The sequence below is a fragment of the Syngnathus leptorhynchus genome, chromosome 14, assembly GCF_054491065.1.
Source record: "Syngnathus leptorhynchus isolate UIUO chromosome 14, UIUO_Slep, whole genome shotgun sequence".
NCBI classification, from domain to species: Eukaryota; Metazoa; Chordata; class Actinopteri; order Syngnathiformes; family Syngnathidae; genus Syngnathus; species Syngnathus leptorhynchus.
Genome location: NC_141208.1, coordinates 3,673,034 through 3,695,958, shown reverse-complemented (window position 1 = coordinate 3,695,958; position 22,925 = coordinate 3,673,034). Strand labels below are relative to the sequence as shown.

The following is a 22,925-nucleotide window of genomic DNA, read 5'->3' as shown; positions in this document are numbered from 1 at the left end:
AAATGACAAATGGTTTAAAATAGGAATAACTGCAGCTCGAACAGTGCCTCAATTATTTTTTTGTTTGATGCCCCCTCCCTACAGTGACTAAAATGTCTATAAAACTGTAGACAGTACACTTCTGCATAACATTGTGCCCTAATGAACACGCCCCCTTGGGGTCACACACGGTCCCTTGGGGTCACACACGCCCCCCTCCCCACACACACATTATTTGAAAGCTCTACGCCAACGTCATGTCTCTGACATAATGGTCACCTGGAGCGATACTGTTTGACATAAGAGAGTTTGATTACACCTGTTGACGCCATTTCATCACATCACAACACCGCAGTTAATGAAACATTGCTCAGTGTGACACATCGCGTGAACGAGCAACGTGAAGTCATCAAACCACGCGCAAGTCAAGCTTACAACTCGGTTACTCGTACTTGCCTGACAAAATGATCCAGCGGGCGTCTTCCTTCGCCGACATAATTCTTATAGGCCACAAAAGACGCCGGAAAAGTTTGTCCAAACTCCTCATTATGGAGGCGTTGTCGTCGATGACGTAACGCGTTGACGCCATATTACGCAGCGGCTCCTCCGTTGATAAGTCCCCCAAAAAAGGTCTCTTTATGAATCCGCTTCAAAGAACAAAGCCGTGACGACGTAACTACGAATGTCTACTGCGGTGTTTTTTTAAAGAACCCCCGGAGAGACGCGACGGCAGGACGACCGAGAAAAAGTATCAGGTGGTACCGCCATTATCGACAGCGGCGAACCGCCAAAAAAAAGACAAGTCACGAAATGGACGTGACGTCATATAAACGCGGCGAGGACGAGGAGGCCGTATGTTTGGAGCTCGTGCACCTATTCAACAATCTCAAATGTTTTGACAGCATCTATCTCAACAACGTGCTCATTGACATGGAGGTAGTGTTGGCCATTCCATAATCATGACATCAATTAAAAAAGACTAAGATTAAAACTAGACTCCTCCACTTGTTGGAGTTCCTTTGCCAGGCTTGCTTAAGTTTCATTTAAAGTCACTTCAAAATTTGGCACACCAGAGAAGAACGTTGAAGACACTGGCAAATTTAAATAGTTAAAAAAAAATGCCTAGTCCATGAAATATATAAAAATAATCAATGCAGTGGGCGTGTGCGCTGATGCGCTGAAACCACGCCCAACTCAACTGTCAATCATACTACCATACTTTCTTTTGACAGTTCAAAGCATCGCAGAGCATCACGGAGAGCGACGTCTCAATGCTGGAGTTTCTGATGGACTTCATGGAGGCCAACAACACAAACCACCACAACAACTCTGACTTGGACAGCGCCGATTCCGGCAGTGACAACTCGGTCCTGAGCGGCGGCGGCGACGAGGCGGAATGTTTTGGCAATTAGTCGATGAGAAACTCAAGCTTATTTTTGAAAAAATCCAAAGACTTTCCGATAAGGATTTGCTCGCAGCGCACTTTTTCATGAGCTCAGGATCTTGACAACGCACTAACTTCTAAGTAGAAATTCTGTTTACACGTGACAAACATTTGTATTTTTTTGCACACTTTTTAATTACCTCAACTTCGTCTCGACGAGTGAACGTGACGACGGGGGGAAAAAAAAAAAAAGGACATTTTCCACCTTGGTTGGAGACTGCATGTGACATTACCCTTCTTTTCTTGGAGAGAATATGAGATTAAGATTTGGGATTAGGAGGCCAGATGGAGGATTCCAAACATCCTCAAATGCCCATGAAGAACGTCGGTCATTCCATTTGGCGCACAGCGGGTAAGCTCAATTAGCAACAGATTAAATCAAAACAAGAAGCTTTACTCAACACGTTGTCCTTTTCTTGCTTTGTGTTTCTTGAGTCTTTCCTAGGATTTCGACCAAAAGGGCTCTCAACTCAATTTCTGGCCCGGTGCACGCAACACTTTTCTCGTTGGCGCACCCAAATGTTTACATTGCATTCAAGACTGTCGTTTACCTTTGGTCGTCTCCGACACGTTCGGCAAAGTGAGAGCTAAAATAAACACGGGGGAGGTACGAGGGCAGCCCACAGGAGGCGTCACAGTGTTCACATTCTCAACTTCTGACAGTGGGACCTCAGTTCGTGAGTGACCCCACCGACTGTGACGGTCCAATTACCGTCCCCTAGCTAGCAATCATAAGCAGACTGAACCGAGCAAGGCCAAAGAGCTCATTGATGGCTTTTCGCGTGTTTATGAGGAGAGCACTAAAATGTCAGCTGGCTACACAAAGCAACTACAGGTTCTTGTAAAAACCACGGACATAAAAGGGACAAAAAGTCATAGCCAAGTAGCGACGGCCACAAGCGACGCCGCTCTTAGCGTGCTGACTGGCTAGCAGCAGCAGCTCACGACAGTCGTGTCACGCGAAAAAAATGGGCCAAGCCACACACATTCAATGCTGACAATATGTCCGGAGTAGACAAAAGTCAAATTTTCGTGGCAATTTATGGCTTTCATTTCTTTTCAGGTTGGCTTGATTGGTTTTTTTTGAACTCCCTGATTCCGTTTTGAAAATCTCAAAACAGAATTAATCCTCTTGTTCCAACATTCAAACTCAATATTTCAACAGCTAAAACCAAAAACCCAGAGCAGACCAGAGGAGAGTGAAACCCGAGAGAGGCTCACCGGTGTGAAACAATGGCACCATTGAGGGAAGCGCTTGTATCGCACCAGAACAGGCGGACGCTTGACAGTCCGACATCTAAAAATAGTCCGCATGACACAGGCACAAGGGATTAGTCGATATTTTTACTTTTATTTATTCTACAAAAAAAAAAGCTTGTGTGTGTGTGAGAGGAATGTTCCCGATTGCAACTGATAAGTGAAGGCGAAGATGGAAGGAGGTTTTTTTCAGGAGCCACAAACAAAACAGAACATCCATAATTCAGCAGGAAACGACATTCCGTGCTGCGAAAACGTGACATCCCAGGCGGGAATTCCGCCTTCAAAAAGTCTCTTATCGGACATCAAAACGTGTTTTTTTTTTTTTTAAATAAAGTGCATTACTGGTCATTTGCAAAGTATTTCCTGTGCATTTCCCTCAGGCAAACGTTTCTTTGTAGAATCACTGGAACGTACGTCACCGAACTCATTTTGGATCCAAATTAAAGTATACAAGAAAATGTTCATTTCAATCAAATATATATGTCAACTTTGTATTTTGACTTTCCGCAAATATCATCAATCACCATATTCAGGGGCCAAATTCACTACGAGCTCGACCCCGGCTTCACGGAAAACATCTGAACTTTTCTCTCCCCCCCCAATTTGTCGACAATCTGTCAGTCAGCGGTCGCATGACGACAAACGCCAGAGCTCTGAGTCTTTTCCACGAAATAATCCCACGCTGCGACCTGGGGCCATTCAACAAATGTTGCCAGCCACTAGCAAATAATCCGCTTGTTCCCAAAATAGAGACTATGATGACTCTTGCGTCATTTTTGTTTCTCTACGTCGCAAGTTTCTAGCTATCTGCCAATCTGCAAGTCAGATCCATCAATCTTGGACAAGAGCACAATAATTCACAAACAACTCCTCCAATTCAAATCATTTGTTCACAAAACATTTTGCACACTTCACAGTTGTTTGCTACTACGCTAGGACGCTAATTGCCGGCATCCACATGAAGCATGTGTCGGGTCGCTGTCACAAAAAAAATAATAATCGGAAAGCGCGACAGTCACGTGTATCCGTTTTTGAAAAAAGACGCACGGGAGGTGGCAGGTGGGGGTCTGATTTGTGGCCGTCGATTAATGATGAACATCTACTTAGGATGATGAGGCTTTGTGGGCTAAAAATAGAGCTCGGCGCTTCCTTGGACAGCCTGCCCATGACGGGCGGGCCCCTCTGGCACAGCAGACTTCAACTTCATTACTCATCTTCTTCGCACCGTCTTCACCCTCCTCCTCCTCTTGCTGACTCGATATTCGTATGAGAACGTGAAGAGTAGCTCAGCGGTCCAAGTCGTTTCAGAAGATGATTCAGTTGAGAAAAGTCTCAAGCACCCAACAGGAAGTCACCCAATCTGTCTAAAGATACACGTCTGGCCTTTCCAAACTTTTTGGTTAGGTCGTCGACTTGTGTGCTCTGATTGCGTATTACACAACACGTCGTGTTGTTATGTGCGGCCTTGTTTCCAAAACACTCGTGCAGATTTTGACAACACGCGACTCAATATGCGCTTCTGCACGTTTGTCTTCACCGAGTGTCCGCATTTGAGCCCTTTCACAACACTGCTCATCTCAGGTCAAGCTGCCCCTCACCAGCCTCTGGCTCTGATGCACAAAAGGCGACTTGGTGTGAGGGCACAGCGCAAGCGTGTCATGGGGGGGGGGGGAGCTGACGCCGACCCAGTTTTGGAGTGCTTAGGCGAGATACTGTACGTGGAGTCAGCGTTACTCTGCTTGGCCGCAATATTTGCACATTGCCATTTTGCTCTCAGAGGTTCTCACAGGTCAAAACATAAAGGCCAAGTTCAAAGGTCACAACAAGGTCACATATGTCAAATTCCACAAACATTTACTCCATTTTTTACCCAGGATATGCAAACAACAAAATTAAAAATGGATCGCCAATAAACCACATCAGGTCACGTGTCCAATTAACACTAGGCTTTCCAGATCTGACATGGTTTTCCGCTACCCGAGCGGCAACGACGTCGACGGGAAGCTCTTAATCCCGTGCCGCTTCTGGCCACAGCAACCTCTGGCCGGTGACAAGCAAATGGACCGGAATGTCATTGGAACGCGCCAAGAGCCGGCTTTTATCTCCAGCGTGTAAGGCCCAGAACGGTGGATCAGACAACAACTTGCACGAGCCGCCTCGCAAGTGTCTCGAGTTGAAAAACGATCAGACTTTAGATGCCATCTTGCCTTCCAAAATGACGCCGACACGTTTGAACTGCAGCTTTATCAAACACATATTTGGCTTAAATGAAGCAGCCTGCTCTATCAATAAATTTCAGTTATGTGGCGTCTCTCTGAACACTAGAGGGCGCTATGTAAACAAAGTATTTTTTTTTCCCCCATCATCTGGCATCTACCGCAGAGCAGACAGTTGTGCGGCGAAAACCGAATTAACTATTGCGACACCTGATACGCTGTCGCGGCCTCGCTGGCTTCGGTAGTCTGAACGAGCGTCGAAAAGCGACGACTGCGCGCTCGGCTTTGGCAGCATTTTTCCATCGGAGAGTCCAATTTGACAGCAACTGGAAGCGCCAAGCTTTTTCCCCCTCGTCCATCTCATTGCTCAGGTATGAGAAGACTTCTGTGGATGTCAAAACGAACGGCGTGTTTTTTTCCTCTTTTTTCCATGAAGCATTTGTCTGTAATGATAGGGGAAGTTACAGTGCCAGCCGCTATGCACAAAACCCGCTTTGAGACATTCGCAAACGCTACGAACATTCTGGTTTTTATATCGTGAGACAAAGGCTTCTGAAGGAAGGATCTTGCAAAAAAAAAAACATGAAAGATGATAGCCTAAAAATGAAAGCATGTTTTGTTTGTTCTATTTTCGTCAATTTAGATTCCAAAAAGCAAACGATAAATAAGCAAATTATTCAATACAAGGTTTGCTCTTGGGCATGTTTCCATCGAGGAATTGTGTTATTTATGCCCGTGACGCAGAGAGATCATATGTCATGATGATCATACGGTGCAAGATAAACAATTGTGCCCTCCAGGCAAAATCTAAGAGTAAAAGTTTCCTCTGGATCAAAGAGAAGAAAAAGTAACAATAGCTACATAAACACGGGTTGATCTGATAAGATGTGACGATAAGACAAAAGCGTCTGAACAGGTTGTGTGGAATTTGATGACTCTTTGAAATAAAACCCGATGTAAGGACAAGTTCATTTGATTCATCCTCCTGCTTTCATGGTGAGCTCGTGGGTTTTAATTGGATCACTTTTTCCGCCACTTCTTGATGATTATATCGAAACATTTGACTGAATTGAGTCATACTTTTACAACTCGATTCACCTCAAGGAAAGCTATTAAAAATGATTCACGAGGTCATCGGTCAGACCCAACGTTGTCATTTGGAGCTAGTGAGTCAACATCTCCAGTCACATTGCACTCTTTAAAAGTATCATTTGAATAACAATGATCAGCAGCAGGATGTTCCAAAAGTTTGTTTTTGTTGACACTGCGAACGTCCCAATCAACGAGCACCTTCAAGAAGCTACTCTCAAAACATTTTGAAAATCTTAAAACAGGGTTTACCTAAGCATTGATTCATTCATTCCATCAGTGATCAATCAGCTGTTTTACCGCACAAGGATTTGCGAGTGTGCCCGAGCCTAACCCAGCAGTCTTTTGGAACGATAGGCGGGGTACACCCCGAAGTGGTCGCCAGCCAAACGCAGGGCACACAGACAACTATTTGCATCTCGGGCCAATTGTAGACCTCCCCCGATGGAATAATTAATAGCATAATCACTTTTATAAAACACAGAAATCACAATGAGCGTGCGCTATGCAAACTTACTCAGCAGAGACAATCGGATTGCGCCATGTTGTGTGCGCACACGTATGAGCACGTAGCCCCCACTCCCCTCATTCCGCGTCCCAAAAGCTAGCAGCAACAAGTAGGCTCGCTAGCCTGGCATGCTAACATGCTAAAAACAAGAGCCAGACGCCGCCGCCGCCACCACCGACGGCTTGGCTTACCTTGGCGATGGCCTTTTTGTACCTCATGACGGCTTGTTGGACGAGCGCGTACACGTGAATGTTGCCGTCCCCGCACGGCACGACCACGCGTGTCCGTCCGAAGCACACAGTCACTTTCATGGTCTCCTTCGGCGCTCGCTCGATGCTCCCAAGCCAGGCGAGAAGAATCCCAACAAGTCTACAAGCGGCATGGGGAGGTGGACGGCTGCTGAGGGGCTGGGTCTCTCCTCGGTTCGCTTCGTTCGGGGGGTACTTCTGCTAAAGTGACTTTTCGCTTCTCCCCCAGCCGGACGACATGTTTGCTTGCTTGCCGTCTGTCTTTCGCTCTTTTTAGGGACCACCTGTTTAGAGGAGCTCGCGATATCTCTTCTCCCTCTCTTCTCCTTCTTTCCTTCCCGCGCTCGCTCGCGACACCTCCCAGCGCGTGCCCGCCAGTCTGCCGGTGGTGCATTCAATAAACTCAGGGAATCTCCCGTTTCTCATTCCCGAATTCAAATATGCTCAGTTGCTGAACAATTAATGTGTTTGAGGAGGACAAATTATTAAACGAACAAAAGTGAATAAGAACAGGTGCTCGATTGAAATGCTTATGAATAATTTAAGTTATGATACAAAAATAAGATTTGTGATGCTTTAAAAACAAAATTTTGCTTCGTTTATTTGAATTTATTGTTATTATTATTCACCACTTTGGTCAATGTTGCATGCTCTGTATCAATTGTGTTTAAAAAGCAACACAAAACATTAGTGGTACTCCTTTACAACAAAATACACGTTTACGACATGACACATTAAGTGCGGTAATTACGCTCATTATAAGTCATGGCACAATGCAAGGTGACTAATAATGCCATACTACTAATATGCAACAATTATACAAATGATGCAAGAGTCGTCAAGCCATTTAAAATGTCGATCATGCGGTAATTGGAGTCTAGAATGATGAGAACGCCTCCGGTCTTTGATTTAAAACAAAGACCATCATGTGCCTGAACGCTATGCTTTTAAACCTATTGTCCCAACACAAAGACACATCCATTTATGAAATTAGAATGATTTTTTATTTCATTGCATCAAAGAAAAAAAGCGAACAATTGTGAACTCCAATCAAATGGAGCAAAGAGAATGCGGGATAAATGTTTTCTTCCCATTTTTGCAAGAAAATATTTACATTTCACATTTGGCTTCAAATAAATCCTGCAAAGTCTTCTAAATTATTGTGATGAAATTCTGAAAAACGTTAAGGTAGTTTGAGGACTTACGTGCGTAAGCATGTAAGTACAGAAATTGGTGACTTAACTGTACTCAAATACACGAGTCACTTGCGTCCTCTAGAGGTCACCGGTGGATGACAGCAACGGTCTCTGGTCGCATTTGCAACGCCTAAAATGGGACTACCATTGATTCGTTGTAAAAATTTTTTTTTTTTTTCCTGCGAAATGTGTCTCACCGCAATTCACGATGAATTCTCTTAGTATCCCCAGATAACCAGGATTAGTTTCAATGTAAGATTTCAAGCCAAGGTTATAGGGGTTCAGAATTTGAACCAGGGTTTAGGTTTCTAATTTGGGTTTTAAAACAGAGTAAAAGCCAACTTTAAGGTGTCAAAGTAAGTTTTCAAGGCAAGGTTGGGAAGGCTCAAAGTAAGGTTTCGTGCCAAAGTTAGTAATTTCAATGAGATTTTCATTCAAAGAGGCTTAACGTGTTTTGCAGACTAATCGCCAGAAACTTGACTTTAAAGCCTGATTTTGGCTTTGAATGGCGAACCCGGAAGTAGCAGTGGTGACATCTCTCGCTCGTTTCTAGTCAACAAGCACTCTTTGTACCAAAGCGCCTCTCCTGGTCGTCGTCATACGACTTGTCGTCGCTGACGTGGATCGACGCGAGCGAGGTCACACTTCGTCACCAGTGACGACGAACACGGCGTCAAAGTTTGGGTAAGTTATAAATCAATTCGTTGACTAATCATAAGATCTCACGTGAAAAGTCAACTCGAGTTACATTACATTTGAACACCGTCGGTGATGCGTCGGCAGAGAGCGCAAATTCATGTCAAGTTAAACGCCGTGACGTCAACGCAGCCATGCCAGAAAAGGGATCTTCAAAATAAAAGACCCCCAAACCAAAAGTGTTTGTTACTCACCAGTTCCATCCTCATCAGTATTTAACGGTTGTCACTTCCTGTGTCAAAGTGAACAGTCATCATCCTTCAACCCCTGCATATCTGAAAATTTCCCCCATTTGGATCTTTCCATTTTTATTTTATTTTTTGCGGAAAACGTGTATTAACATGTTATAAACATTATTTGGGTTTGTAAAAATATAATATATATATACATGAAAGGTATTTTTTTTAAATGTTTTTGTTTGAAAATGAATCAATATGCAATCACTACCAAACAATGTGATTTTTTTTTCCCTCCATTTTTGTCTCCAGTGTGAAATTGCAAGACAAGTTTGACAAAATGAGTTTTGTTTTGTTTTCCCTCTGATCAAAGGCAAGGGATGATGGACGACAGCGCCAACAACTCAACGACAGACGAAGAAGAGCACCTGGTCGGAACGTCTCCTTCAAAAGTAAACGCCGTACCACTTTTTTGGCTTTGGACTTAACACGGCGTGAATTTTGATCTTGGTGCGCCCATGTGAGCTGGATGCTCTCTGCGGGCAGGATGGGGGCGGGGGGGGGGGGGGGGGGGGGGGCGCCTCACATAACAGAAGTTAAAAGTTGGGGGTTTCAAGTGGGGGTAGGGTTTCAAACCAGACTTGTCGCGTCATGGTCACGTCCAGGCGTCGGGCAAGCGGGAAGGCAACGAGTCTGATGGCAACTCGCCCAGGAGACGGGATACGACTTCCGTGCAGCCTGCTGACCGGTAAGTCAGCATTCTAATGCGCTAACGGTACACGCTAAGGGGCGTTTGCGCTTTGTACCCCCTTTCCAGGGAAATCCTCGATGAGCTATCCTGGCACTCACGAGAGGCTTCCAAAATAGACAAGGACGTGAGAGAGGACGAGCGCGACCCGACTTCTTCGACGCCCACAAGCTGCCAGGCGAGATTGGGTCAATATGGTGAGCGAAGACTTGCTTAGTGCAACCACACAACATTGGATGTTGAAAGTCAAGCCCTTGATCACACACACACTATCAAAATGCTTAATAGCACAAACTAGTCAAGCTAGTCATAATTGAGGTCATGACATCCTGGTAAGCTAATAATTTTGAGGTTCCATTTCCACAGCCGCCATCTCGCAGAGCGCTGCCGCCGCCTCACCAGGCGGTGCCCACCAGTTCTACATCCAAGCAGGACAGATGATCATACAAGGTATGGTTTCAAAGTAAGGTTTGCAGTCAAGATTTGAAAGTATGCTTTTAAGGTTAGGGATTCCACGGCAGTTTCAACAGTGGATCGGGTTTAAAATGTTGCTCTTAAATCTGGGTTAATTTTGTTAGTATTTCAAATTAGGGGTTTTATCCAGGGCTAAGGGTGCAAATCAGGGTTAGCGCTTCAAAGTATGATTTCAAGCAGATGTGTGGGTTTCAAATCACGAGGGGTAGGCAAAGAGCAAGGTTTCTAATTAGGGTTTCAAGGCAAAATCATGAGTTTATGGGTATTTTTATTTTGGATTTTTTTTTCAAAGTTAATGTTTCAAATTAGGTTTTAAAACTAAGGTGGTTGGATTATGGTTTCAAGACAAGGCGCGGGTTTTAAATTAGGGTTTAAACTGCACTGCACTACGATGGCTGATAAAACAAAATAGAAGTCGTTTTTTGTGAAACAAAGTTGGGTAAAATTCGTCCGTCTTTCTGGACTTGGCACAAGCCTTTGACCAATCGCCCCGCCTACTTCTCCAGAAGCAGCCAATAAGAAAGGCCTCTTGTTTTTCGCGTCCCTGTAGTTGCGTCACTGCTTCTAAAAATAACATCTTCTCCCTTGACATCGTCTCTGGAGTGGGCGGGACTACGGCCAAGCGCGTCTTCACTGACTTCAGCGGGCGCGGTGACGTCATCGTGACGCAAATGTCGGTAATTGTAATCCGGCCGAAAGTTGACGAGCGGCCAGAGACAACGCAAGACAGTCAAGGAAGCGAGAGCGCCGGAGCGCCTTTACGAATTCAGCCGGCCAAGGAGAAAACGGAGGCGCTTTAGCAGCTTGTGTTTTTCCTCTTTTTGTTCGGTTCTGGCTCACTGGGGTACAACAATGGCCGTTACCGGGGATGAGACCGAGTCAGGTGCGGAAAACATTTGTTTTTTTCACTACTTCATTCGTTCATTTTCTTGGTCTCTCGTGTGTTTACTTATTTCGCTTTCTTTTTTTTTTTTTTTTTGAAGGGAGTTCGTTGCCTTCGTTGTCGTCGTCTTCCGGTTCTAGTTCGCGCATGCACACACGAGCCGCTTAGCGACAACGTCCAAGTGTGTTCCACCACCGGAATACTGTCGCGAAAGTTTCTTTCACTTAACTGTGGGATATCAAATTATGATCGTGTGAACATACATGGACACGCACACACTCACTTAGTCGTGTTTTGTGACAAAAAAGTTGTGTCCATCTGGAAGCGAGCAACACGTTGTGGAGGGAGGGGAGGGGATGGAGAAGAAAGTGCTGCTTTGACGTCATCATAACTTCCTGGAACAAAAGGGAAGGGGGGGGGGTAGGGAAAGACGCATGAAGTGACGTCAGTACGCCCCCCTTTTATCACTGTGTGCCCGATGGGTCATGCTGACTCATCCTTCCGAAATCGACATTTTATAATTTCGATTTATGATAGAAATGTCTTTCTACTGACATATTGTATCAAAGTTGATTCAAGGGGAGCAACAATATTCAAACAAATTTAATATTCATATTTGAGCTTGCTAGCACTTAGCAAAAGCAGTCGAAGTCATTCAATTCCTCTTTTGCTGTCCAGAATGAGATCATAAAGCGACTATAACAACTAAGTGCACAGAAAAACCAAAGCAGACTTTCATTTTGAAATGCCGATGAAAAAACATCAATCAAGCCTATAATTCCTAAACCGTCACAAGATGGCGCCAAAGATCTTACTTTTGCCCAAGTATAAAAACAGAATAAACGAAATACACAACGGGGACTAGATTCCTGAGTGATTAGCAAGTGGGGAAGTTCCAAAGTTCTCTTTGGAGTTAGCATTAGCTTACAAGCAATGATTTGTGAGAAGATAACACGCAGAAGGTTATAATGTGACATGTATCTTCTACCACAGCTGCCACGGGAGACATCCCCGCCTGCCAGTTGCGCTCGCCCACCTCAGGCCTAGCCCACAGCATCGTATTGGCGGCGGCACCGGGCGCCACGCACGGCCCGCTGTCGCACCGCACCGAGGAAGTCACCCGCAAGAGAGAGGTCCGGCTCATGAAGAATAGGTAGGCGGCGGGCCTTGACTGACCACCGGCCTGAGCTGATCGTGAGTCCTTCAATTTGTTGTCTTTTGGGCAGGGAGGCCGCGCGAGAATGCCGGCGGAAAAAGAAGGAGTACGTCAAGTGTCTGGAAAACCGCGTGGCCGTGTTGGAGAACCAAAATAAGACACTGATCGAGGAACTCAAGGCACTCAAGGACATTTACTGCCACAAGGGAGAGTAAAGCTGCTTCCCCTTTGTTTCCCGCCTCCGCCGCAACCCGACAAACTGTTGTGACTGCGTTCGCTTGCTCAGGCCTCTGCGATAATCCCCCCCACCCACTCCCTTACCGGGATCGCCGTTCAGCTGCGGACTATTGACAAGCCAGGATTTGCAAGAAATGCTCTTCCCGGGAATGACACCATCAATGCACCGTTTTTGCTGTCGCTTGCATGACTACATTTGAAGACGTGTAAAAACAGCAGTTAGGAAAGAATTGGCGAGAATTTTTGTGGCCCGGGGCTTGCCCTGCTGTCTTAATTCAATCAATTGAATCCAAAAGCCAAAAAGGACGTGAGAAGGTTGCTAAATTCTAAGTATTCATTGTCACAAACAAAAGATTAAAGACCAAATGTTTGCCATGTGAACAGTAATGCAATTTTCGCTGAAATGCTACGAGTGCTAAATTGTAATTCAATGTCGACACAAAAGTCATGGTGAAGAACATGAGGCGACAGACATTACCGGTAGCTAAAGATGCTCTGGGTGGCTATGGGAACGACAATTCTATTTCTCAAAAGCGAAAGATAAGCTCAAATTGCTAACAAAGTGCTAACAAAGCTTGTTTATTTTCTATTTGTGTACTTGTGTCCACAACCACACTGCGTTAACATTCGCACTAAGGCAGTCAATGAGTTGTCATGACAACAGTAATGCTATAGTGTAGTATCCCGATGATTTGCAAGCTCTTCCTTTTGGGGTTCACTCTTTCTATATGTGACTTTGATGAATACAGACAAGGATTATTTCTTGGCAAAACGAGCTCAACTAGTCGCCAATAAAGCACAATCACTCACCGAGCCGTCGTTGACAGACATGATGATAGATTAACAATGTTAAATGCCAACAAAGCGCATCTCTTTGTGGACAGGCAATATGCAATTCTTTACAATAGCACTGATGCTAAAGCTAACAAATCAGTTTGTGTCCTGGCTGTTCCACCATCATTGATAGAAACTGTCAATGTAGTTGAATGGTCGAGCTATTCTCCATGTTACATTTTTATGTTAATTTGTTACATATCGTTGCTTGAAATAATACCAAGACTAATTATTTGTCTATCAAAGCACAACCAAAACTACTGTTGATTATCAGTTATCACACATAACAAATGATCATTATTTTGAAAGATGATTTAACACTTTTCTAGAAACACAAGCGCCCCAATTGTCCTTTTTGTACATTTTGTGTTTTTGTTGTGAATAAAATGTTTTTGCGGCTAAGAGAGCGGCACTGCCTCTGCTTGTGTTTGTGCAGGCGACTGTTAAAGGGATGCTCTCGAGTGATTTCCGTTACGACCAGAAAATACTTTTTCATCATGCACCGTCTTGTGAAGTCATACTTTTTGTTTTAACACTTCATTTACCTTTAACATACCGAAATCCAAACACAATACTAACCTCAATCATACAGCGACTACGCATTCTGCTGGGGACACGGGGTACTGCACTCTTTTCTGTGTCGGCCACAACTTTCGAACCAATTGGCCGAGACACTCAGACCCTTGCAAAGAAGAATGGTCAGAATACCTTCAATCAGAATCCAGACTCTCATTGGAAGCTATAGGAAGCGTTTAGAAGCTGTTATTTCTGCAAAAGGAGGAAATCATAATTATTGATGTAAGTTTTCTGTTGGGGTGCCCACATTTATGCACCTGCCTACTTTTGTTTAAGTCATGATTGCACACTTTCTGACATTTCAGAAACATGTCCCCTTTTTCCACTGTGCTAGTTTGCAATTTATTATTCCAACATATTTGTCTGGTTACATCAATATTACTACTACCTCAAACGCGTTTCCTCTGCAACTTCGTTCAGCATCGCTGAACATTCCCATTTCCGAAATACATCACCTTAGCCACGGGATGGTTTGCAATATTCTATTCCAACATGATAACATTATCCTTTGTCTCATTACTTCAATATGTACAGAATAGTTTCCCATACTTTGTGGTTTATTTGACCACCCAGGATGGATCCTTCTTGATGGCGTCGTTCTCTGGGCCCAAGATGGAAACGCCGCACGTCTTGCTCCCGACGCTCAGGTACCTGCAGCAAACATGTCGAAATCGACCACATTTTTTTTCCTTTGAATTTAATTCATTTATTTCAACAGATTTTTTTCTTTATTGATTTTTTTTTCTTTAAATTGAATTTCTATTAAATTATTTGCATTTCATATTACGATTCCATCAGTTTCTATGTCAAGTACTGCTACTCCTAAAAAATAAAGGAGCTGAATGTTTTGTTTATTTTTGGAGGCCAGAATGCATGAATGGCAAGTTTGAGAAGTAAAGCTTGAGCACGAACCTCTCAGCTACATCTAGTAGGTTTCCCCGGGTGACATCAAAGAGTTGTTCGCGGTGCCGCTGCTTCATTTCGTCTGTGATTCCGCTCAGGAATACGGACATCCCTGCATCCAAAACACAAACATCAAGTCCCGTTACTTCAAAATGGGGCTGTTGCCATCGCTTACCTTTGCTGGAGGGTGCCACGGGCGAGTCGACGGCGGAGAAGATGGACAGTTTGGCTTCGTCGATGTCCTGCTGGCTGAACTTGCCCGACTTGGCCCAGTTAACACCTTTGCCGAAGGCGGCCAACGTCTGGACCGAGTTTGGATCCCTTTGAAACGCCACAAAGGAGGAAACTTAAAATTGATGATACATAGCTTTATGTGGAAGCTTTTGTAGTCTATTGTCTATTTTATTTTCAAATATCGGTTTACTAGTATAAAATTTGACCGGCAGCATTGAAGCGAACGAATCATCTCGGCACCTGTAAGAGTAAAACGAGAAGAGGCCGCCTCCAGCCATTTTGGCTCCACCCCCGTAGGCTCCACCCTTCTCTCGGATCTCACCGTGGAGAAACTTGGCCGTCATCATCCTTGCCAATACGCAGAGGCTGGCGACAGAAAGAAAGTTACTCCAGAATTATTCCCCACATAATGTCAGCATTGTCAGAATAATCCCCCCAAAAATATTCTCCACAAAACCTAGCATAGTCTTTGTGGCTGTAGGGGACAGTGCGGATGGACTCGCTGACAAAGTTGACAGGAAATGGCAGTTGGAAGAAAGTCTTCATGTGACAAGGCTGGAAATTCGAATCCTTAAAAAGAAAGTGCAGCCAATTAAGGATTTGCTCGAAACACGCCTACGGAATTCTGAGGTTGAATTTTCCCAAAAGTCAGAAAAGGATGAGCAAATGAAAACAAAAACCTACAGCCACAAGCGTCTTGCTGGCTCCAGAGATGTTGTTGACATCTAGCGGCCTCTAGTGGGGGAAAAAAAAAGAGCATTAGCCTGACCTCAAGATTTTTCCACCCACTCAGCAGACCATTCACTCTCTTACCTGGATGACGTTTGGTCGCACGGCTTTGAAGTGCTTCCTCTTGCCGGCCACATTTGTCATGAAGTTCTCCAGGTGGAGCACTGACTCGGATGACCCCTGGGGCGTGGCGTTGACGGCACACCTGTAGCGACGTCCGCAATAGGTTTGCCACCCATCACAGACTATGAATGCCGGTCAATGAGTGGCACCTCATATTTTCAGGGTTGAGAAGGTGCTTCTTGATCCTGGGCAGCACGCGGAGGACCGGGGTCAGGTCTGACATCTCGGCTATCCTCTTCATGAACTTCACCTGAGGATCACAACGAAGAACATTTTTTCCTGGCACTGCTTCAACTGCAACAACCACGGTTGAAGGACGTTCTCCAATCGGGCTACCTGGTCCATCCCGTCAAAGGTTTCGAGGAGTTCTCCAGCTGGTGTCAGAAGATGTCCGGCCCGCGTCATGGCGTAGACGTGGCCGGCGTAGGAGATCCCGTTGGCCAGCTCTTGCGCGGACATCATCACCAGCACCCGCAAGCGCTCCGGGTCGTCGAAGCGAGGGCTGTTGAAGATCTCCGCCCACAACTGCAACATGTCAGCCAGGTTCCTCTCCAAGCAGGAGGAGGACAGGAGGACGCCCTGACAGACAACGGGGATGAGACGGCAACGGTCTAATTTGGGGTCGGGGGGGGCGAGTCGAACCAACCTGCTCAAACACGTCCATGTGGGCGCAGTCGGGGATGACCTGAGGGGACACGGACATGTCGCCCGTCTTCAGCTCCATCTGCTGAGCTTGCTGCCGGTAGTCCAGAGAGCCACAGCCCATCCTGAACACACCCCAAAAAATGAAGGGCGAATAAATGGTGGCTAAATTGAGTGACGCCAACTGACTTGGTGATGACGCTGCAGAAGAGCGGCACGTAAAGCTTCAGTTCCTCTGGCAGCGTGTTGAGGCTACACATGGCCCGGAAATACACCAAGCCGTTGGTGGGCTGCTCACACAGCTGAAGCGGAACACCACCTGGACATCAGCACCGGAAAAAAACAAAACAACAGACTTTAATTTGATGGTCACGAAAGAGATGAAAAGAGTCTTCCCACGTGGCGCCATACCCGCATTGGTCATGTGCAAAGGCGTGCCGGGAAGGGTGGGCGAGATGTCCGACACTTTGAGCGTGGGCAGGCATGAAGCGTCCTGTGTCTCGCTTTGAACCGCCAGGAGCCGAAGACCTGACAAACAAAGAGGACTCGTCTCGAACGCCGCGATGAAGAAGCAGCCTTTTTGTGAGCGATTGTCAGTACCTTTCTCATAAATGTCCTTCTTGTCGCTATCAGACAGCGCGGCGATCTTCTCCCGGAGTTTGCAATCCTCAGCCGATGCCTGTTTGTCCAGGTAGGAGTCGTCGGGACTCATGGAGAGTGTGAGTCTGTGGCTGTTCTCCTGGATAACGCAAAGAAACAATCACAGATATGTGGGGGGGGATCTCATCTGCTCACGTTCTTCCACAAATTGCACTTGCCTTTTTTATTTTCATTGAAAGCATTGAAGACAACCCTGCCGGAAATTCCCACTTGCCCTCACACCAACCTTCAAGTAGTGCTGGACTTTGTCCTGGAGGAAACGCGGGTTCTCCTGCAGGGCTCGTCGAAATTGGCGGATGCTATTGTTGATCTGTAGGAGCTCCACTGGGTCGCCGTCGTGGTTCCAGGAAGACGCGATATACTACACCAGCAAGCAGCTCCAAGTTAACAAAAACAAACTCAGCCGCCTCAGAGGCATTGGGGTTGGTCGACGCACGCTCACCGAGGCCAAAGAGAGGCCAAAGTTGCTGGACTGGTGCTTTATTTGGATCTCCGTCTTGTGCAGGAGCGCCTCGATCCTCTCGTCCTCAAAGCCGCTCCTGATGAGGGGCGGAAATGGCAGACGGGCGAAAAAAAAGCTTCTCTATCGACACCGAGATGAAAAAGACGGGAAAGTTCCCACCCCCGTCTCAACTTACTCGATGATGCTGTCGACAGTTTGGCGGATGATGTTCTTGACTTTGTCGGCGTCGCACTCGGCGATGCCCTGCAGGCCGATGCTGAAGGACGCCTCCTTGGTGCTGCCGTCGTATCTGCCAAAACCAACAGCGCTGTCAGCGCACGGAAACGGGAACTTCCCACGCAGCTCCTGTTCATCTCACCCGACCACCGAGGAGAAGTCCGTTCCGATTTTGGGTTCGATGAGAGCTTTGTAGAAGGGAGCGTTGGGACCAGACGTCATCAGAGCAGACAGCAGGCTGAGCGTGAAGGCTTCGAAGGTGTCGGTGATGCTGTGGAGGAAAACTGACGCATCTCAATGTCACGGCAACCGGCACCACGCTCACTTGAAAGAACAAGATTTGCACTCGTACTCTCCCAGCTTGTAACTGACACACAGCGTGCTCTGTCGCGCGGTGTCGGGAGCCATCGCGTCGGTACTGCACGTCACGCGCTCTTCTCTCTGGACGGCGCGAGAAACAGACCTTCCATCTCATCCTTCACATTCGGCATCCTCGAGACTATTTGGTGAGCTCACCGGACTGGCCCAGGGCGGCTGAGACGGGACGCTGGTGTTGGTCTGGATGCGTTCAAATTTGGAAAGCGCCTCCTGCTCAATCTGCTTTAGGTGTTGCTCCAGAGGAAGGTCGCCGTACGTGAAGAACCTGAACCAGAGGACAGAAGTTTGGAGACTCAAATTAGGAAAACAGAGCGGAAAATAAATGGAAGAAAAAAAAACAAAAAATGTGTGTCACCTGGCATTGCTGGGGTGGTAGTGCGTGGCGTGGAAATCCTTGAGCTGCTCCCAGGTGAGGTCAGGGATGGCCAGCGGCTCTCCGCCGGATACCACAGAATACGTGTGATCCGGATAAAGCTTGTTCTGGAGGTGCTGAGCGTACAGGCGCTCGTTGTCTGACTGCCAAGAAGCACAAGAAAAAAAAGGGCCAACTTCACTCGGGTCGTTTCCATTTCAGGTTAGGAAAAGTGATATGGACTCACAAAGGCTCCTTTCATCTCATTGAAGACCACACCTTTGAAGACCAGAGGCGAGCTGGCGTCGGCGGGGTCTTCGTTCTCCAGTCTCCAGCCCTCCTGCCTGGAAAGTTGTCGCTTGTGACGCCACAGGAGAGAATACAGAAAAAGAAAAAAAAAACCACCATCAGATGCAAACGCTCACCAGAAGTCCTGCTCCCGTAAGCACGGGAAGAACACGGCGTCCAGGTAGACCGACAGAAGATTCTGGAAGTCTTTTGCATTCTGCGTGGAGAATGGATACATGGTGTAGTCGCTGGCTGTGGGCAAGGAGACGGCAGTCACTTTAAAAGTTGGGTTTATAAAATTAAAAGAAAAAAATAATAATAATAAAAAAGAAAGGTGCTCTCAGAATGCAACTGACATAATTGTAATGATCAGTGAAAAATTTGCAATCAATAAAATGAATGATCACGGCGGCATATACCTGTGAAAGCGTTCATGAAGGTGCACAGTGACCTGTTGAGCATTTTGAAAAAAGGGTCTCTGCACGGATACTTTTGAGACCCGCACAGCACCGTGTGCTCCAGGATGTGAGGGACCCCCGTGCTGTCCATGGGGGTGGTCCGGAACTGCACGCTGAAAATCCAGAAAGACCAACATAGCATAGCAACACGTGATATTTTTGGTCATGTATTTTTTTAGCAACCTGAATAAATTGTTGGGATCATCCCTGGCAGCATGCAGGTACTGAGCTCCTGTTCTGTCGTGAGTCAACTTGATGGCCGTGAGGAACAACTCGGGAACCGCCACAACCTGCAGCAAAAAGATACTAACATTTTATTCTGGTTACGTATGCCTGTCCGGGCAGGCAAATGTCTTTTTTTTTCTCCCTCAGAGGAAATTTATTTTACCAAATAAAGGACACATCGTACCTCTCTAACTGTAAATCCATAAATTTGTTGGCCCGCTGTGTATTGAAGAGCCTTCTCTCCTGCTGCTGCTACTGCAGTACTCCTCCGTCTCCATGACAGATGCAAGCCTTTTAAACTAGTTTAAGGGGAAAAGTTAAGATAAACCTAAGTATATTCTCAAACAACCCATATGCAGAATATTTTACACTGGCCTCAAATATGCTCCACATGTATAACCTAATGTTTCCTTCGGGAATTGTTTGTAATTACACTATCACTCCACAATAAATGACAGGTCTTACCAAATGTCCACAAATATCCACTTTTCAATTGTGTGTTCAAGCTAACAATCAATATTTTAAAACGATTCCACCAAGTTAAAATGTGGCCACTGTCACTGTTCATCACAACACACGACGATGTAGCCTAGATAGCCCTTATGCTAGCTGACTTACCGAACATTTTGAAGTTTCGCGAGCACCGTCTTTGTCTGGCGAAACATGGCGAATTAGAGTATGCTGTGCTCATAAACTACTACGTCCTCCACGTTTGGAACTAACATACACTAATATTACGACATAAAACAATTCTGCCGGCCAAGTTGCATCACTGTATCCCGTGTCCTCTCATGCCATACGACTTAGTAAACGGAGCAGCCATGCTGGAGTGAGCGCGCAACATCTCGACGCTGATTTCACAACACATGTCAACGCAGGAACTTCAATTTTAGCATATCGCACCCGTCCAGTTCTTTTATAAATCTACGGTGCCGCTATTTGACGTTTGAGAATGACATAAAAGCATTCCTACTTGTGATTGGTCAATCTTAAGAGCGACAACATGTGATTGGTTTGTTACGCGCCTCTTTGGCGAGACGTATCGGTAAAAAAAGATTTTTTTTTTTCTGATAGACCTTTCGGGGAAGGGGCATTAAAAATTCAATGAGTATTATAATATGTTAATGTGAATATTTTACAATTTATAGAGTGATAAAACAAATAGTTTGGACGGAGTTTATTTAAATGTAGTTTTACCATGTTTCCAGCAGATGTCGCTGTATAACAATTTTATTCCCTTCTTTAGTCCTTCTGAATAATTTCTTTAGTTTCTCGTTGCCACGTAACGTATGTAGTTGTAAGGTTCAAATGATCAAAATTAAACAGGCTTATCTATATTTTACATCATATTGCATCCTGAGTTGAGTACAACTCCAATGCTGCTTGTACTGGGTTGAGAAATGAAGTGTATTACAAGACTATTGCATTCAATTAGCATTGTATACAGTATCAGCAGGTAGAGTTAATGAGACCAGCTTTGACTCGTATAGGAGTCGATACAACTCAGTTGCATATCATTAGTCATTGTCAAACAATATGTAATATACAGTATTTGAATCATCCTCGGAGGAGGCCTCAACTGTCCCTCTTGTGGTACACATGTGTACTGTAGGTATTAATCATTTAGCAGCCAGCGAATTGCCAACCTGCTCTCCTTAGGACTTAGGGTTTTTGTTTTTTTTACAGGGTGAGTGACAGTTGACTGGACGCTGACGTTTCCTCCCCCCTCCCACCTCTGTCGAAACCACTCGGCGCATTTTTCACACCGAGATATTGAAGATGACTGCGGCCGACCTGACGGAAAACAGCTTCTGGAGGCCAGAGGCACTTAAAACGCCAGTTGAACAAAAGATTTTACGGTCAAATCAATGAAAGTGCAGCGAGGAATACAAGCAGAGTTAATGAGACGAGACACAAAGCAAGGCAAGGCAAACAGATCCGTGACGTAGACGTGAAGGTCAAAGGTCAGATGATGGCTCATTATGTGTGTATGTATAAAAGACACAATGCACGCCATATGGCACGTAGCCACAACGCCATAATAAAAAAAGTCGGGCTATTGTGCTATGACGGCGTCGTTCCCGTCAATATTTATGGACGTCAGCACGTGGCGTCGTGCCAACGTATCGCAGCCCTGAAAACAAGAATGATACAAATCGCAATGAGAAATGTGCAACTGCTCTTTGGAGATATTTCCAGCAAAAATGTCCTATTAGGCGTCTAATGAATAGCTTAATCGTATTCAATATTCATTTGCTTGGAGGTTTAAAATCCCAGCAGGCACTTAGATCGCTATCAGCGCTGCTATGAGCTCATTGGAGCCACCGGAATTTTCTTTCGGAGACATTCTTTTCATTAGGTGTGCATTGTGGATGGAAATTTGGATCCCATCTGCCTCCTCGCCCTTCCTTCCCCACTCACCCGCGGGGCCAATTAGGGCGCGGGGGCTAAATGAAGCGTACTGGCAAAGTGTGTTTACTCTGAAAGCTGCCCAGTAATTTGGAGAGCGTCTACATTCAGAACCTGGAGGACTTCTGCAAGTTTTTTTTTTGTGTGTTTTGCTGAATGGTTTTGGTGAAAGTAAGCAAACAAATTAATGGTGCCCACTGACATCTATGCAAATGAAGCTTCATGTCCATATATAGACAAGAGGGCCTCCAAACGGAGACGTGGCACGGAATGCCGAGCGGCATCCTCGTGCCTCGGAAGTCTTTTCTTTCCCTTTGGCAAAATTGAGCTTTTGTCGCGGCGCCTTCACACCTGCTGCATCACGCCCGTAACCTTGTTGCATATTTCATATTGCATTTTTCTGTGTCGTGCTCCACAAAGATGAGGCGGAGGAGGAGGAGGGATGTTCTGGCACCTTCTTCTTTCCTTTTATTATTTTGCATCAACACGCGTGCACAACAAAGTCAATTAAGGTTGCGAAAAATCAATGCAAATATGACTCATCCACAAAGCATCCAACAAATAAAATGGGCTGACCATCTCAAAAACCACTTTGCATATTTGAATGGCTGACTTCTTACAATTACTTTGAGCGTTTCTTTTCAAAAAAAAAAAGCGGAATGTGAGATTGATTTATTATTCACTGGCTTAATTTCTTTAAAGGAAGAATCTTTTTGATTTCATAAAGTTGATGTGCTGCCATGCAGTCGGTGGAAAGTTTTCCATTCACACCTTTTTCTCACCTCACGTTGCCATGGAAACAGGCTGGCACACACGTGCACGCGCATGCACAGACACCAACACACACGAACATGCGTCTATAACGCGTGTGCCAGTCAACGTATACGGTGTTGCGTATTTATGTTAACATCGTGTGTATGTGTGTGCATGTTCATCAAGTGTGTTTGTATTTGTGTGTGTGTGTGTGCGCGTGCACGAGCAAATAGCTCCCGGCATATTTGTATTTATCTGACTGTCTGCACTTGTTTGTACACGTGTGTGTGCGCTCATATCATGTGACTCACTGAACAGCGTGCGTGCGTCCGTGCGTGCGCGCGCTTGAAGGCAACACACGGCAAGAATGAA

The 22,925-nt window shown here is 45.6% G+C and overlaps 4 protein-coding genes across 14 annotated transcripts in view; 2 read left to right on the top strand and 2 right to left on the bottom strand.

Annotated features, from left to right (window-relative positions):
- pard3ab (par-3 family cell polarity regulator alpha, b) overlaps nucleotides 1-7,156 on the bottom strand; it is a 44,963-nt gene extending 37,807 nt beyond the window's left edge. For 5 of the 9 annotated variants that reach the window (XR_015068135.1, XM_085929399.1, XM_085929402.1 and 2 more), the window contains exon 1: nucleotides 6,688-7,154. Coding sequence is in view for 8 of the 9 variants with exons in the window: in XM_085929399.1 (XP_085785525.1) it covers nucleotides 6,688-6,807 (120 nt within the window). In the remaining variant the exon portion in view is untranslated. Of the gene's footprint in view, nucleotides 1-6,687 lie in introns of all 9 variants that reach the window. The other 4 variants (XM_085929396.1, XM_085929398.1, XM_085929400.1 and 1 more) reach the window with 2 other exon arrangements.
- LOC147046073 (uncharacterized) lies at nucleotides 410-1,809 on the top strand. Its single transcript, XM_085929405.1, has 2 exons — nucleotides 410-915; nucleotides 1,212-1,809. Exons 1-2 carry the CDS (start codon nucleotides 790-792, stop codon nucleotides 1,389-1,391), a joined length of 306 nt encoding a protein of 101 aa, XP_085785531.1. The 5' UTR covers nucleotides 410-789; the 3' UTR covers nucleotides 1,392-1,809.
- Nucleotides 7,157-8,449: 1,293 nt separating the features above from the next.
- Nucleotides 8,450-13,546, top strand: LOC147046071 (cAMP-responsive element modulator-like). Of its 2 annotated transcripts, none has more exons than XM_085930038.1 (7): nucleotides 8,450-8,624; nucleotides 9,186-9,264; nucleotides 9,478-9,560; nucleotides 9,630-9,757; nucleotides 9,927-10,010; nucleotides 11,911-12,070; nucleotides 12,144-13,546. In XM_085930038.1, the coding sequence occupies exons 2-7, from the start codon at nucleotides 9,193-9,195 to the stop codon at nucleotides 12,286-12,288; spliced, it is 672 nt and encodes a 223-aa protein (XP_085786164.1). In that variant the 5' UTR covers nucleotides 8,450-8,624; nucleotides 9,186-9,192; the 3' UTR covers nucleotides 12,289-13,546. The 2 variants fall into 2 exon arrangements, with proteins under 2 accessions (XP_085786164.1, XP_085786165.1); XM_085930039.1 differs by lacking the exon at nucleotides 8,450-8,624 and adding an exon at nucleotides 8,872-8,997.
- Nucleotides 13,547-14,188: 642 nt separating this feature from the next.
- On the bottom strand, nucleotides 14,189-20,307 carry pitrm1 (pitrilysin metallopeptidase 1). 2 transcript variants are annotated; one of them, XM_085930036.1, is made up of 26 exons: nucleotides 20,010-20,307; nucleotides 19,576-19,690; nucleotides 19,350-19,456; nucleotides 19,128-19,279; nucleotides 18,846-18,960; nucleotides 18,668-18,764; nucleotides 18,424-18,584; nucleotides 18,207-18,333; nucleotides 18,043-18,131; nucleotides 17,833-17,961; nucleotides 17,650-17,763; nucleotides 17,454-17,550; nucleotides 17,238-17,372; nucleotides 16,952-17,090; nucleotides 16,763-16,879; nucleotides 16,541-16,670; nucleotides 16,356-16,476; nucleotides 16,046-16,288; nucleotides 15,859-15,959; nucleotides 15,671-15,791; nucleotides 15,542-15,592; nucleotides 15,315-15,427; nucleotides 15,098-15,223; nucleotides 14,799-14,944; nucleotides 14,633-14,735; nucleotides 14,189-14,371 (listed from the first exon to the last, which is right to left on the bottom strand). In XM_085930036.1, exons 1-26 carry the CDS (start codon nucleotides 20,054-20,056, stop codon nucleotides 14,278-14,280), a joined length of 3,090 nt encoding a protein of 1,029 aa, XP_085786162.1. In that variant the 5' UTR covers nucleotides 20,057-20,307; the 3' UTR covers nucleotides 14,189-14,277. The 2 variants fall into 2 exon arrangements, with proteins under 2 accessions (XP_085786162.1, XP_085786163.1); XM_085930037.1 differs by lacking the exon at nucleotides 20,010-20,307 and adding an exon at nucleotides 19,857-19,991.
- Between the last annotated feature and the right edge of the window lie 2,618 nt (nucleotides 20,308-22,925).